This window comes from Myripristis murdjan, chromosome 23 (genome assembly GCF_902150065.1).
Source record: "Myripristis murdjan chromosome 23, fMyrMur1.1, whole genome shotgun sequence".
In the NCBI taxonomy this organism is placed as follows: Eukaryota; Metazoa; Chordata; class Actinopteri; order Holocentriformes; family Holocentridae; genus Myripristis; species Myripristis murdjan.
In genome coordinates this window covers 1,501,419-1,518,273 of record NC_044002.1, presented here as the reverse complement: position 1 = coordinate 1,518,273, position 16,855 = coordinate 1,501,419, and the positions used below count along the sequence as shown (strand labels likewise).

Here is a 16,855-nt window from a genome sequence, read left to right as displayed (position 1 = left end):
ATGGGTGTGCTGCCTGCCTGCCTGCCTCCCTTCCATTCTAATCCCATAGGTCTGGGTGTGGGGGGAGGGATGGAGGGAACGGTGAAGTGGGTCACGCAAAAACGAGGCCATGCAGGGCTTGAACTGTAGCAGGACCTCCCATCTGGTCGAAGAGCTGTCCAACCTATCTCTGCCATGGGCACAAATTAAAGAGGCCAAGGCAGCTGGCAGAGGTCTCTACATGCAGGGAAAATGACTACACTGCATGTATACTCCACTGCCAACACTGACAACTTCAGATGCTTCAGCGATGCTAGTCTCATATACCCAAGATGGTGCATAACAGCATTGGCAACTGTTGTTCATACCCACTAGCACTCTCTCCCTAAGCGATTCATCACTGTGTTTTTTTTTTTTTTTTTTGCATTTTAAGAGTGATTAGGCTGCTAGCTATGTCGTGAAAGGGTGAAGCGCATACGCATCAGAGGAGGACTGATTGATTTGCATGTCCCTCAGCAACGGCAAGAGCCTCTGTATCTAGAAATTTCCCCATTAAAGGCAGGAAATGGGTTTGCGATGGATAAAAGAGAGCAGTGCTGCAATTGTTTCAGGGTTTTTTTTTTCTCCTGCCTCCTGACTGATTTGGGAAGTCAATAAGTAATTTTTTAAAGAGCATTTTGATTCTGGTTTGATTCTGTTTTTTTGCAGAGGTGTTTGTGAGGATAATCTTTAGAGTCCTGGTGATCAAATGGCCACATATAAAGGTTCTTGGTAATTTAAACATTTGCTTCACACAGATTAAAAAAAAAGGCCTGCATGATTTGCAAAGTTGTATGATAAATACACAGCCGCCATCAGTTTGGCGGCTGTGTATTTATCATGTGTATATCTGCTGAGTATAGCTGCCGTCATGCCGGTGTGTTACTGATACGTCAGCATTTGTTTCATCATTGACGGCCCTCGAGTGCATGTTCAGCCATTGGAGGATGCTCTGTCCACATCACAAGCCTGGATTTTTTTTCCAGGAGAGCACCTGACAGCCACAGACACATTTACAATTGCCTGCAGAGCAGAGGTCAAGCACCACCACTCGAGGATGAGGTTACATGGTTTCTCTCAATGTGTCACTCACACTGATGCCTCAAAGTCCCAAAATACTTGCATGGACAGTGACCAGTATGCATCCATCCACATACAGCCTGGAAGCCTGTTCTCTCTGGTAAATATCACCTGCAAAATTAGAGTGTATTGCTCTTCTAAAAGCCTTGTGGCGAGGGCAATAAGGGGAGAATTTTGTAAATAAGGGACCAACAATGCCAACTAGGGAACTGCACCCTAGGATTTGAAACCACTACAACATGCAAAGTTGGGTGAATTAACACGGCATACAGACTCGTTACTGAAAGGACAGGGATGTTTACAGATTGACCAAAGATTTTATTGAGGTGAATTCAAAAGAGCAAAGACTGGAACTGGAAAAAAAGGATTAATAGTCAAATGCACGCTACAAAAGTATAGGAGATAAAATTATTACTTTATTAAAACTACAGTAAAAAGGCCTTAATACTACTAACAACTATCCTAGTCTAAAATACACAAGTCAGTCTAACACAAAACAAACCTGAGACGGAGCTGAGGCCACAAGTAGAGATCGAGGCAGACGATGTTGAGGAGTGCCACATACTCTGCTGGCACATACTCACCTCACATGTAACACGGTGATCCTCACAGCAAACTACATGCTGCAGTCTGTATTTGTGTACCAGTGCTCTTACTCAAACAAGTGTGGCAGACCTCACCATGGGTACCTATCCCAACAAGATAGCACAAGCTCACTGAAATGAAAGGGACCAGTACAAAAATAAAGTAAACCACTTAATCAAGCAGACAAGTAAACCAGTAAATAAACAAGTAAGCAGAGGTAAACCCACTTGGTTTAACAGAATACTAGTGACAAAAATAAAACAAAATAAAGGGAAAACAAAACAAGCAAAAGGAGTCAGGCCTAAGGATGAATTTAGCCACACTACACCGTTCACTTTACTCTGGGAGTTTCCTCACCACACTTATATGAAAGATTTTGTGTCTGCCATTATTAGACTACTTCTGCTGGTTATGTGTTGCCTGGCTAATGTCAAGTGCTTTGGACAGCAGGGAGCTGTCACCAGAGCCTGGAGGAAAGCAGGACGCTCGACTTGTTTCTGGAAAAGATGCCTTGGCCCCAAAATTTGATTAGGTTGGATGTATTTTTTTTCTACCAGTAAAAGCAGACAATGCTGGTTTGTATGAGCAACATATTTGAAATCTGTCTGAGCTCTACAGGACAGCAGCTTGTTGAACTCAGTGTCATTCTGTAGATCTTTTTAAAAAACAATTTTTAATGTCTTCTGGGGGATTTCATGGCCTAGGTCTAAGAGTTACTAAATGTGGTGGTGCAAAACTGTCCTCTGTGTCATGTATGAAAGGAATGAATTTTCTTGTCATAATAACAATGCATAATATATACCATTTTGACTTATTGAAGTTAAATAAAGTAAAGAATTCTGCCCACAGAATGGATAGCCAGCTCTTCTCTAACCTCTTTGCTGTCACTGCAGCCTGGACAGGCTCAACTCATTTGATCATATTCACTCAAATTCTGGGTGATGGCTTTGGTGGGTTTTCATGTTTGAATTCTCAGCACCCCTTGCCTGCCAATCAAATGAATGCGCATTGCGTGCTACACCATCAACTGCAGTCGTGATTGTGATTCATAATTGGTAATAATCAACCAGTGCAAGACACCATGGGCACAGCCTCATTATTATCTGTGTATTAAGCCAACAAGATCAAACAAGCTTTACCAAAGTGTAGAGTTGGCCTCGGGAGTCTGGTATTAGCCAGGTTGGGTAACGTGGGCTTAGTCCTACAATCTTAATTAGCCTCAAGTAAGCCTAGCACAATTGTATTGTTATGAGTAGTGTAACCAAATACTTTTCTTGTGAAGTAATTCATTAGTAAGCAATTTATTACTTTTAAGAAAAGTGGCAAATTGCACGCATTATGAATTACTCTTTTTCCAGCAGTAAATACAAGGCACACTTGTTTGAGAGAAAGCATGCACAAATAAATAGATGCACATTCACACAGACAGGTACAGAAACACACATACACGCGCACACGCCCGCACGCACACACACACACACACACACACACACACACACACACTCCGCTCCACTTCTGTGCTGCAATCACTTCCAGTCACAATCAGGAAGAGAGAGGAAATGGTGTCTGGCTCTGAGATGTTTGCAGAATGCTGAAGGGCAATTTGGCTAAAATGACTGAGTTAGAAAGCCATTTGGGAAAGCAGGAGCAATATGCCCCTATCATGGTGCTGGAAGGAGCGCTTCTTGGTGAAGAGGTATAATGTCACGTAATGCAATGTGTCTCTTGGTGCAAATACTCCCTCCCCCCAAGGTTTGGGATTAAACATCCTCTGGTGTCATTGTCTGCAGAGACAAGCAGCAGAGAGGTGTAATAGTGACTAATGTAGCACTACATAGCAGAGAAATCAAACAGTGAAAGTGCCGTACGGCTCTAGATCATCCCCAGGCAGAGGGGAGCAGATGGTGATTGATGGAGAAGGATATTGAATGTATCACACAAGCCCGGCATCAGATTACTCCTCATTCTCATTCTGTACTCCTGCTTCACAGACAACTACACCCTCAGAGTGTGTGATGTTCCCGTTCATGTATACTTTACACATCAGCTGCTGTGAGCACACTGAGGGATAGTTCACCCTGATAGCTTCTCCATTTTGAATAATCTGATATTATTTCACCCCAACCCTTGCTTTCCAAAAAATGTACATACTACAGACTTCCTGGTATGGTAACTTCTGCATTCCCTGTATCACTCCATGCCAGAGGAGCCGTAGCTACCACAAAGACACAAGTAGATTGCTTGTTTTCATTGAACACATATGGTGCAGGACAAAAACAATAACTTTCTCTATAGCACTAAAAGATAGCTGGCAAGAAATCTTGTGGTTAAGTCTTATTCGATATCAAACTCAAACTTTATTTATTTAACTATTTTATTGGATTAAGGCAGTTATTTTTCAGAGTGTTAGCTGGGGGAAGTCCAGCTCAATGGCAGGAGGCTAACAGTTAGCATTTGGAGCATCCAGCCAGTATCCAGCACCACTACTGTCCTACATTTCAAAATGGGCAAGCTCTCCATTTAATAGCCTAAGTAAACCTAGCAATGGCATTGTACAAGCCTAATTATGTGATATTACTTATGATTCTTTTTTTTCTTTTTTTTTTTTTTTTTACTTGACATTGGTACATGCAGCTATCTTTTTTTCAGTGGGTGAACTTTCCCTTTAAGACCGAATTCCCATGTGCTAAATTTTTAGCAGACGTGTACTTTGTTTATTTTGGTTTTTTTTTTTCAGTTGCAGAAGTGGATATTTTAGTGTGTGTGTGCTTAGAGCAGCTCACTTGATCTCCTAAGTTTGGTTCATTTGGCAAAGTGAGAACAATGTCATTAAGATTAGAGATTAAAAAATGACTAAATTGTGGTGTGGCTCATTACAAATGAGAACGGAATCCAAAAATACTCCAGGAGACAACCGTAAAATGCCGTAAAGTTTTATGGGTATCAGAAAATAGATGTTGACATCTAACTGCCAGTAGTTGCTCACTGGGGCTGGAAAGCCCAGCCCCAATGAAAGCAAAGCCACAGCCAAAATGAAGGCTGATCTGATCCTCATATACTCAGCCATATTTTTATGTAATCTTGGCTAATATGAACACTAGAGTAGGTAAATTATACCAAAGAGCACAGACATGTCCATCATGCTTAATGCTGCAGAGACATTAGCTAAGCCTCCACCCCCCACACACTCTCAACATGTTACTGTATGCTTGCCAGAGTCGGAATTGAGTCACAGGCCTGCCACTGTAGGAGCGGCTGTTCGCTGCTGGAGAAAGCTGTTGACTCATGTTAGTTCACGTCTTCAGTGACCCAGACAAAGTGACTTTGTTTTGGAGTGAATACATAATTGCTCCTCTGCAGGTAAATATTTGGAAATGGTCGGGACTAGGCTGCTGATAGGCTGCATTTGAAATATTAGGTTGCATTTTTTAGTACATTGTATGGTGCCTTATCCCTCTATAAATATTTAAATTGGAAGACTGGATTACCTGAGGCATGAATACATTTTAGGAAATGCATTCTAAAAGCAGACCCAACCAGTTCACAGAGTTCTTTTCTCATTATTTTCCAGACTGCGTTAGGTTGGTTATTGCCGTAAAATTAAGAGTCTCCTGACATTTTTTCTGTGTGAAGACCAGCTATGTAAAAACTGTTTCTTGGCAACACTTATCACATTAGTCTCATGTGATGTTTGTGACTTATTTCAGGATCAACAGATGCCATATGTGGTGACTAACTGTCAGCATGTTGTCAGGCGTACAATTTCTTAATTGTGGGCAGACATTCAATGAAATGTCAGTTGCCATTATGAATATATTCATACTTTCAGGGTATCTTTCTCAGTCCTCGAATTGCTACCAGTAGTTGAATTGAGGACCAATTTGAAAATAAAAATTAAGAAACAATTCTGGCAACACTAGCCTATCTCTGTCTGACAAGAGCTAATGAAAGTTGTAAAATCATGAATGGACAGAAAATGACAAGGAAAATTACACAAACAAATCAGTTGTTTGGAATATGAATATGTGCAGTGTTGTTCAGTAAAGGATGCATATTGTACTCCTAAATCTGTTGTGTGTTAATGTAAGAGTGGACATACAACACAAAGAAACATGGCATTACATGGTGAAACAATAAGACCTCTAATAAAGGGATAGTTCACTCATTTTGAAAACTGTATTATTTCACTCCCCCCCCAGCTGTTCTGTAGGATAGTGGTGCTCTCTTCCTCTCATTGTTGCTGAGTGCCGGATACTGGCTGGATGCTCCAAATGCTAACTGGTTGCCTCCTGCCATTGATATAGACTTCCCCCTAGCAAACATTCTTAAAAATATCCTCCATAATTCACTCGAAAAAAAGTTTGATGATGTGTAGCAGAATTTTTGCAGCCTGGAAATGCATTTAAAATGTTGACCATTGACCACAAAATCCAAAACCTGACCCTTAAAAATAAATAAAAGAATAAAAAAGGTCTTCAGTTACAATGGTGGCTGGCAGGTGCAGGTGTTGTTGTTTTTGTCTTCCCACATATGGACGTGTATAAAAAGCCAACTCAAAACTTAATGTACTGCTTCTGTGGTGTGGAGTGATACAGGAAGTGCAGAAGTTACCGGATCTTTCTGGATGCTGATGACAGGAAAAATACAGTCATAAACAGTAATTTGAGCCAAGCTGTTGTGCTTATGTACTCAGTAGTCGTATGTGCATTTTAGTTTCAGGAGGCATTCAGCCAGTATCCAGCACTCATTAATGATGAGAGGAAGAGAGCACTACTACTGTCCTACATAACAGACAGCAGGGAAGGGAGGTATCATCATTTTATTTTTATTTTTTTTTTCTTTACAAAGGCTGAACTATCCTTTTAAGGCCTGAATTTGACTCAATTAAATCCTAAACTGAGTGAAATATCTGCAAACATTATTACAAACGTTATTTCAGAAGTCAATTCAGTGTCAGATCACACATGCATGAACAAGGAATTTCCAAACAATTGTCCCACAGATAATGGCTATCTAATGTGAATACTGCTGAGCTAATTGAACCTGATCAATGCAGAAGTGACTGATGTTTCACGCCCAGCCCCATAGGACGTTGTCTCTCATCAGACAACCTATTGACAGACTTTCTTTTCAGTGCACACACATGTAGCCTTGCTATCTGACACCACATCCAATATTCCTATTGAGAGGGATGGAGGAAGGATAAGAGCCTTCTTATTCCAGCCCGGCATTAGCTCACGTCCCTCCTGAGAGACAGAGAGAGAGAGAGACAGAGAGAGAGAGAGAGAGAGAGAGAGAGTGGGAGAGAGAGAGAGAGAGAGAGAGAGAGTTGGATGTTGTATGCAATAGTGATTTCCACTTGGTTGGCTCCGCGCAGTGACTTCAGCCTCTGTTTTATTAAAAACTGTCATGGGGAAAACAACAAGTCACTTAAAACACCTCATCGCTGGCGGTCCCCAGGAAATAAAGAGATGCTTGGTTAATTAGTTCTGCGACAATGCACTATAGGACTGTCACTTTTCCAAGGTGGTATTGTTGTATAGTGACTGCATGTGAAAGTGTAGCCACCAGGAGATTTATTTTAGCAATCCACCTGAGCTGCACTGGATACTGTCGTCATTGCTATTAATTCATTGTTGCTATTAATTTCTAGGCAAAAAGAAGGGGAAAATGCCCTTGTGATGAAGGTTGTTAAAGCCCACCATCAACCATTCAAGGCTTGTGCAAAATATGCTTACTCATAGTTTTTAAACTGTTTTATGTTATATGATGTTCTTTTGCACACACACAAATTTCCAACAGGGATTGCTCTTAAGATGATATAGCACAGAGAGTCAGTTCAGAGGAAAGGTCTGAATGTATGCCGCCAAAAAGAAAGACAAGAAAACCTCTAAATCTGCTGTCTGACAGATGTCAAGAGCGCATATTAAACTGACAGTGCTGGATTTGTTGGTGTCTCGATGCCTTGTCTAGCAAACAAAGTGCCAACGGGGATCCATGGGACCTTAGATTTTTAAAAGCCACAGTATCTTTGGTCCCATGCATGAAGACAGGCACAAACAACTCAGGCAAACACATTCATTTTTTCTTTTTTTTCCGAGGATCAGAGATGCATTTGAGTGCTTCTTGTACCACCGACAGGAGGAAAAGGAAGGGAAACAGGTTGTTTTCTGCCTTTATCTGCTCTGAATCTCTGGACTTAAATGAAGTCTGACGGCTTAGCAAGACACTACTTTCATTCCCTAATCCCCACTCTTTAAAGGACCATCCCAGTTGTTTTGAATATTTGGCCCGTTAACCACAATTAACCCATATTTTACATCGCAACAACCCATTTTGCAAATCATGCCAGGTACTAATGATTTCACAACATACAATCAAAATTCCTTAATTTTCAAACATGAATTTTTGCTTTTCAAGGGGTGTGGGTATTACCCCTTAAAATGATCTGCTTCTGCATCTAACAAAGCCATCACCATTCATAAACTATGGAACTGATAATTGACTGTAAAGTAAACATTTGCCTGGGGACTATTTTCTGATGAAGAGACCGTTTCACTCCGCCCTGTTTCAAGCAATTCAAATCAGCAATCAGTGCTGCTGCTTTCAGGAAGACTAACAATAACATCTTATTACTGTGATGGAATACTGGTGTGAAGACAGTTTGAAGGCTCTGAATGTTCATTTTCATATCGTGGTGGAATGAATGGAAACCAAGGATGGTAAAAAAGGGAGGAAAAATTAAGTAGGAGTTCTAAAATACGACTTCTTGCTTTGGGAAGAGATTAGTGGTATGGTCCTTTAAATCCAAGTACATTGCCAACATCACATCCACTCCAGTAGATATAGTAGGATGACAATATAGCTGTATAAAAGTGAGAGTGACAGGTGTATTGATTGGCTTAATAAGTGGTGATGTGAAAGAGCACCTAATACCTTCAGTATAGTCCATTCTTTGCAGACCTACATGGTGTACTTCCCTTTCACATTATAGCAGAGAGCTGGTGTTTTATAATCATAGTCCAGATTGTCAGTGGGCTTATACTGATTGTCTTCTATAATGGCCCTATTAATGCGGTAATGTTGGCAGTATAGAGTGGGTCTTATTGAACAGTGGTGAGCTGTGTTCAAATGAATGCTGGTCAGATAATAGAGGCCCATTGACGGGTTTCTCTGATGAGCCTCTTGCTGGGGTCTTCATCTTTATTGGCCCATTTGAAATCCCTCCGGCTCTCCAAGGCTTCCTTGGGCATCAGGAAAATCCATACCAGCTCCATGCCTCTGCAAGCACAAGTCTCTACTCCTCGCCTATCCATTTACACTGGGACAGCACTACAAGGTTGTTTTCAAAAGCCAAGGGATCTACTTCAAAAGCTGCTCGGCGGATGCAGCTCTGATGTAATGGGAGATGGAGAGGACCATAGATTACACATGATCATCATTGATTAATCAATGCTACATTATGATGCCAGTAACTGAGGAGAAGAGGGTGAGGTTATAAGACTCACTGCACTTTGCTGTGAGTCCTGGAAATATGGAGGGTGGAAGTTATTTTATCACTAGGAGTGTGTACGTGCAAAAGCGATGGTAAACTAAATATGCAATTTTTTTTTTCTTACTGGTCATCAATGGATGTAGAAAACATCATGAAACTGTGAGAATCTGAGGTGTTTTCTGTGCAGAGAGAGGCTGCCAGTTGTTTTCTCCTCACTCAACTGAGAGTTTTTGTTGGGGGTCAAAAAGTGCAGAGCAGAGTGAGCCAATCAGAACACAGCCTCAGATTTGATTCCCCTAGCTTCTATTTGATTGGCTCTTCAACTGCACCTGCTAACCTGTGCTAGCAGGCACTAGCTTCAACAAACGATACTAACAGTAACTGTTAGCTTGTTAGCGTGGCACTATGAGCTAGAAATGGCTTCCATCTGAATATGGAGCTTTAGATAGCTGCCATCAGTCATGGACTTTCTCACATCAACTTTTCTACTACAAGCTTCCAAAATGTAAGTTATTAGCAAGTGGGCTCTACAGTAATGTTAGCTAGGAAAACATTTGCTCTCATAGTAGGTTGTTTGTTGAAGCGATAGTTCCAATGAGAGAGAGATCGTCACTACAGTTGGTTTGTCTTACCAGCATTGTGACAGTAACATTCCTCGAGGGGGAACGCCCACATAGTCCTGTGGGAATGCATTACTGTAGAAAACACAGGCCCTAAAGCTTGGCTGTATTAGTTACTTTCAGGAAGCCTCACATCTTGGTGGATGATGAAGATGGTACTCAAGAATAATACTAAATAGTAAAATCATTGTTTTTAGCTGGGTTTACCATCCCTCTAAAGTCTCAGAGGAAAAATCTACCCAAGGATCCTCTTTCATTGTTAGATAGCATCAGGCTGTAACATTGAGGGCATTATAGGAGTTATTTTGTGACAAAACTGCTGCAATTTACCCACTTTTCTTAAGACTGTCTTTTATCTCTTCTAGTGGTTTCCTAAGTTTCCCAGAATGCCTTTGAGCAATGTGTAGGTGGATAGCACAGCTTGAGTGTTTCCAGTTGTAAAAAACTAAGGTGCGCCCCCTACTCAAAGAAGCATTCTCTTCTGCTGAGGAGTTCTTCTAGAAAGAGGAACCTTGCTCTTTGATTCTGATGTACTGACATTTACTGTTGATGTTCTAGATGGCTGACCTTCAGGTGTGCTCAGAGTGTTTGAGGATAGCTTTTATAAGGTGAGAGAGGTGAGGAGCTTCAAGTCTGGCCAGCTGGGAGAAGGGGGAGGGGTGGGGGGGGTTCAGTGTAGCTTGATGATCTCAATGGACTCTCAGTGCACTCTCCAGACACCACTTGGATTGAGGTTCCCAGTTGCTGTCTTTGACTGTAAGCACTATTAAGTAATGCCGCTTGCTTTGTAAGAGGCCCTGGCTCACGTACCTCCTGCTGCACTGTATGAAGCTCTTGGCCAGCTCAGTTTATACCAGGAGAAAAATGCACAGGTTGGCTTTTATTTCTGAGACAATATCATTCAGTTAAAATCTTATATCTCCAGCCTTTTGTCTTATTCCTCAAGTAACTATAACGCCACAGTTTAAACTCAGATTCTTCTAAATCTTTAGAAGTGCAATCAGAGCTTAGTAAAACTGTCTCTCCTTTCCATGGACCTTAGGCATGGAACAGATTGCTAAATAATTAAAATCTGGCAACATAACCCCATTTAAATACATTTTAAAACATATTAAATAGTATTTTCAAGTACTTGCTTTTGTTTCTGATAGCCCTGACCCTGTCCTGCCTTGATTGTGAGCTATGGTTCAGACTTTGATATTCAAGGTCAATCTGCATATTTGCAGATTGTTCTTGAATATGAGATATCTGAAATATCTGCACATTCTTTTTCTTCTTTTTTGTAACTAAATGTTTTATGTGTAACTTTTAGCTTTTGTTGCCTTCTTGACTGTGACTCCCTGGAAGAAGAGATATTGTTTCTCAATGGGACCTTCCTAGTTAAATAAAGGATAAATAAAGAAGTGCTCACCTTGTTGTTGTTTTTTGTAAATGTTATATTTTGACATCAAAATGTACCCATCATGCTCTGAGTTTGTGCAGATGCTGTGAACCAGTCTAATATGTAAATAATATATGGCAGTATGAGCTTATCCAAGTTATTCTATTTAAGAATTCCACGATGTGATTTACAAGCCTCAACGAAAAGCTTGAAAAGTGGATTAAGATGGCAGTTCTCCATCCTATAGATGCCCATGTAGCTATTGTTCCCAGGACCCAATGGAGTTATATTTAAAGGAGCACAAACCAGTATGCAGTTAGGCTAGATAAGGATGTATAGTGTACGCCCTACTATCATCCAAGATCACCATTTCATCACATACAGCTCGTTTCTCACTCTCGGCTGGGGTTCCAACTGCACCGCAGATAAAGAGATGGTCATGGATGGATAATTATCATTGTCAGCAGTTGTGGTCTCTTGCGGTATGCTTGTTTATTGCCTGTGTATTTCAAAGTGTGTGTGTGTGTGTGTGTGTGTGTGTACATGCATGGCTGCAGCACAGTAGGGAGGGAGAGGGATGTTATCCTTGTTCTCTGTTTGTGCAGTTCAAATCTCCCAGGACTCCGATAATGCAATTTTCAGTAACCCAAGCAGCCTTGCCGGAGATAATTAGAGCGGACATGCAGTAATAGTGTCAAAAAGCAAGCATCTCTTTCTCCGCCAGCCAGAAAATTATAGTCTTTGGTAGGAGCATATTCAAGCCACCGTTCTCAAGGTGAACCCATAGTGGCACCAGGCCTGTTCTGTCCCCAGCTTTGCAGGAACACAAACAAATTAATGAAAAGAAAAAGGAGACACAGAGGTAAGAGGAGGGATTTCTTTAAAGGGCCATACCAGTGATTTTTGTGTTTAGGTTTATATCTCCAAAATATTTATACTCTCTGATAATCTATGATATAGAGACTTCCATCTTTCTTCAACCCAGTATTCCATCACTTTTCCTAAAAAAAAGTGATTCTATTTCTCTACCCAGAATACTCATTTCTATTTGTTGTTCTTTCTTTCTGCCTTTCTTTCTTTCTTTCTGTCTGTCTGCCTTTCTTTCTGTCTGTCTGTCTTTCTTTCTTTCTTTTCCAATTATAATAATTATAAATATACTTTTTGGGTCTTTTTATTGTTTTGCTAATTTTATGGTAATTTTTCTAATGTGACATTGATTTTCTTGTAATTTCTACCTTTTTATTTACTTATTTATTTATTTATTTAATTTGTGAAAAGAATATTACCACTACTAATGCTATTTATCGGGGGGTAGTTTGGTGATAATTTTCTTGTACTAAATATATCATTTCAATAATTTTAAATATACTTTTTTGGTCATTTTTACTATTGTTTTTCTAATTTTATGGTCATTTTCTGGCCATTTTCTTGCTAATGTTACAGCGATTTTCTTTAACTGATTTTCTGTGGTGTTTTTGGTAATATCATGTTTTTTAATTCACCATTTACCACAAATGTTACCAGTTAAATTTGTGGTAATTTGATGGTAATTTTCTTTAAATTGCATTTTAAATATATATTTTCAAAGGTTTCAAAGGGTTAATTTGAATGAACATAATTATAAAATAGCTTAAAATGGCAGCCAGCTTGGATGTGTCCTCTTACAAATTCAGTGAATGAAATCTCAAGCAAATTTCCTCCTGAATGTAGAGAACAAAATAGAATAGAATAGAATAGAATAGAATAGAATAGAATAGAATAGAATAGAATAGAATGGCTTTTCAGTTCAGCTCAGGTTGGCTCCACTAATTCAGACGTACTCGTGTCACTAAGACTCAGGAAACATTTCATCGAGAAATCCCACACACATCACAATGCCATGGGACTTGCAAAGACATCTATAATTATACACTGAATAGCTCCCTTGACTGATTAGTTAATAGCTTTTGAAAAACACATCATTTCTCTGACAGCCATTATGTCATCAATGTAAGTAATAGAAATAAATGTTGAATTTTTCCTTACAGCGGTGACACAATGGGTTTCACACAACAGCAGATTGGTGCGCTATTGTCCTATGAAAGAGGAGCCATTTGCCATTGTCTGGTTATTCAATTAATGACTGCAGAAATAGCCTCTCCACTTTAATCATGCCACCGTTTCACAATGTTATCTTAAGAACCTTCCATTCAGGCAAGGTTTGGGCGTCATCAGCTGGGATCTTATGTAATGACCTGCGAGTGGATGTCTCTGTATAATAAAATCCTTGTCTTTGGCTTTTTCTCCGCAGGATCCATTGCAAGGTGCACCTATATCAAGTACCACTACTCCTCGGCTACGATACCTAAAAACCTCTCCTACAACATCACCAAGACAATACGGCAGGACGAGTGGCACTCCCTCCGTAAGTCTCTCCTCACCGTGAAAGCTTTTCTTTGTTTGCTGACAGCATCAGATCTCACCAAAAAGTGTTACCTTTAACACACTTTTTATGCTATATGGTAGTGGATGAGGCTGTCCAAATTACATTTCATGTAATCTATGGGAGAATTGACGTTTAAGGTGACTCCCTCCCATAGTGACTCACAACAAGTAAGTGTGTTTCACAAGGACATTTTGACGAGTCATATGGCAACCTGCTGTCATGCCAAAGCGTGTAATAGGCCCACTGCTCCACCAGAGGAAAGCATGTCACATTTTGTGTTGGCCAGGTGTCACAACTACACACAGGAGCCTAAGCTACCAGCTATCATGTCAAAAGTTACGCTTGATAGCTAACCATTAGTTCTTTAGCTAAGTGTAATCCTTGGTTAAATAGTTGGTTAAGGTGAGGTTGAGGCTAGGGTTAGGTTAAGGTTAGGTAAAGGAGCAGAAGTTCCCTATGTCCTAAGGACAGGAAACATGCACTGAGACACGTCCTGCATGTTTTTATAATCTAAAAATCATGTTTTACACCTTCTGTCAGGTGTATTTGGAGCTGTTAGAAGAATATCAAAAGAATATATGTCAGGCATGACCAAACAAAAATGAAATCAATTAAAAAAGCTTGTGTACCATCCCAAATAATATAAGTCCAATATAACTGACACCATGCATGTGTGTAACCTGGTGGAGACGGCCCCACTTCTGTGACCCCAACAAAAATCTTTATTTAATCAAAAGAGCCTCAGTTTATACAACAATGTCACGTTCCTGCTCCTTCATAAAAATATACATTTTTCATGCTTAGTAGACGCAAAATGTGACACTGACACGCTTTCCTGTGACGGGTCTATCACACACTTTGCCTTGATACTGGGCTGCATGTGGCTGTTGCAGGAATCAAATCCAACATGGCACACTAACTGTAACCACCCAACCACACTGCTGCCCAAAACTAACACATATGCAGTGTGCCTGAAAGAGTGGGTGGGTTTTGGGGGTGTGAGGGGTGGGTGGTTTGGGTTAGTTTAGAGCTTAATCTCCCCGGCACTATTTGCATGCTACATGCCATCAGCACGGGTGAGAGTGCTGTCAGTGGCTTCTAGGGAGAGTCTCCCTACTTTTAGGATACATGCCATTCATGAGGTATTCCACTGGGCATGTTGTAGCTCTCTGGCCGCCTGACCACTGAGCTGAGTGGAAACACACCCTGACCTCAAACTGTCACAGTCTGAGTCTGCTGAGTCCTCTCCTGTCAGGTGACAGGACTGGGAAAAGCTCTTTTCCGCTCCAAACCTCTTGGACTGCTATGCTGTCTGCCTCCCTCTGTCTTCTTACTGCAACAGATCTCTTTTCTACAGAGCGGCATCAAGAGGGAAAAAACACATAGGCCACATTGTGATTTGCCCTCACTCATCATTTTACGCCCACAATTTCATAAGCCATGCAAACAGAAAAAAAAAATCCATACTGTACGACAATGGGGCATAAGTATCTGTGTCTGTATCTGCTGGTCGTATTGCATCACTGAGTATGTAACACTTACACTGAGTGGATTATTCAAAGTCAACATGCTGTTGTTTAAGGGCTGCAGCATCGCATCAAACACAAAATATCTAGATGTTGTGTGAATAATTATAAAAACAGTTCACTGTACTTCAGCAGGACATGTTTGCAATCTTTGCAATCTCCACTAGAATTTCAAATAAAGTTCTGTAGGTTTGAACAAAGCTGACTAACCAAGCTTTGTGTGCAGCAGACAGTTTGGCCACAATTTGATAAATTGTGTATGTGTTTGATTTATGTTATTTAAAAGACCAGCCTGATTTAATCATTTGAATTTAAAGTGTTTGATTGTATTGTTTATTATTACAATTCTATTTTATTTGTCTGACAAATCCAGGAGCCTGTGGGCAGGCTTTCACTGAAATTTGAAATGGAGAAAAAAAAAAAAAACTGCGGGATAATTGTGTAGTTTTGTTTTTTTTTTTTTGTTTTTTTTTAGTTTTACTTTAAATGTTAATTTAAAGCAATTATACATAATTTTCGTAATTGTTTTTACTCTTCTTTCTTGATTATTTCCTGTTGTTTTTTGTTTTTGTTTTTGTTTTTTTCCAGATGATTTCTCACTAATTTGCTCATCACCTTCCTCTCCATATTTACCCCCATGTTTTCCACATTTTTAAAAAGAAATCAAGTGAATTTGCTCAGCTTTCAAAGGCTTAAAAATCCAGGGGATGAGTTATAGACATCTTCTAGGGCAGTAACGACATAAGCACACCAGAAACCATGGCAGTAGCTGCTAGCTAGCACCGTGCTAATAATGACAAGTGTCAAAGATAAAGATGAGGAAGAGGACATTCGCTGCCCACCCTGAAATAAGTCAGCTATGTGGAAATATTTTGGACTCAGTAGAGAAGACGGGTCGACTGACAGAACACATGCTATATGCAAGCAATGCCGTTACAGATAAGATACTTAGGTAAGGTACAGTAAGCTATGAGACTGTGGATGATTACATGCAGGACTTGGTGACAGTGTTTTACTTGTACAGTATGCACTTAAAAGAATGTGGAATCATTTACATTGGTTTTGTTCTAACAACTGAAAATTAGGAGCGTTTCAGTGCTTTCCTTAGTTAAGTTCTGGCAAATGTTAAAAATATAACATCAAGTTTTAATTTAGTGGATGTGTAAACCTTATACTTCGTAGTGACTGAGCGCACAGAAGGAACCGTGTAAATACAAGATGAAGAAACATCAAGGGCTCTTTAAAAGTTAAATGATCAAAAATCGTTTCCATTCAAGATGAGACTGTGACTCTTTATTGGGAACAGCAGCTTTTCTCCTTTTTATTGAAAATACTGTAATGTTTTTCTTTTAAATATCTGACAGTTCAGTACTAAACTTGTCAAATCATATTTTAGTCGTTTTGTGAGCTGATACAATGTACAGTAACTAAATGTGTTAATGAGAATATGGGATCGTCAGAACACGATCGCAGGCCCCAAATCAAATCAAAATCACATCATGGTGGACTTTCTAATATCGGCAAATATTGTATCATTGTACAAAGAAGCTTCGTACAATGTACAACAAGCTTGGGATTTACATCCCTAATAAATACACACATTTAGTGTGAATAAAGTAGCATGGCCTGCACATGAGTACATATTTGGTTACAACAAAACAGATTTTGCTCAACAGGATGGCCTCTCTTGGGCTCCATATTTGGCCCCTCGAACTCTCAGCATAC

The 16,855-nt window shown here is 40.0% G+C and overlaps 1 protein-coding gene across 1 annotated transcript in view; it reads left to right on the top strand.

Moving 5' to 3' along the window:
- The window catches only part of tmem178bb (transmembrane protein 178Bb), a 131,344-nt gene that overhangs the window by 52,987 nt on the left and 61,502 nt on the right, over nt 1-16,855 (top strand). Inside the window, exon 2 of the mRNA XM_030046207.1 lies at nt 13,470-13,583. Within this exon, the coding sequence (XP_029902067.1) occupies nt 13,470-13,583 (114 nt within the window). The remainder of the gene's footprint in view (nt 1-13,469; nt 13,584-16,855) is intronic.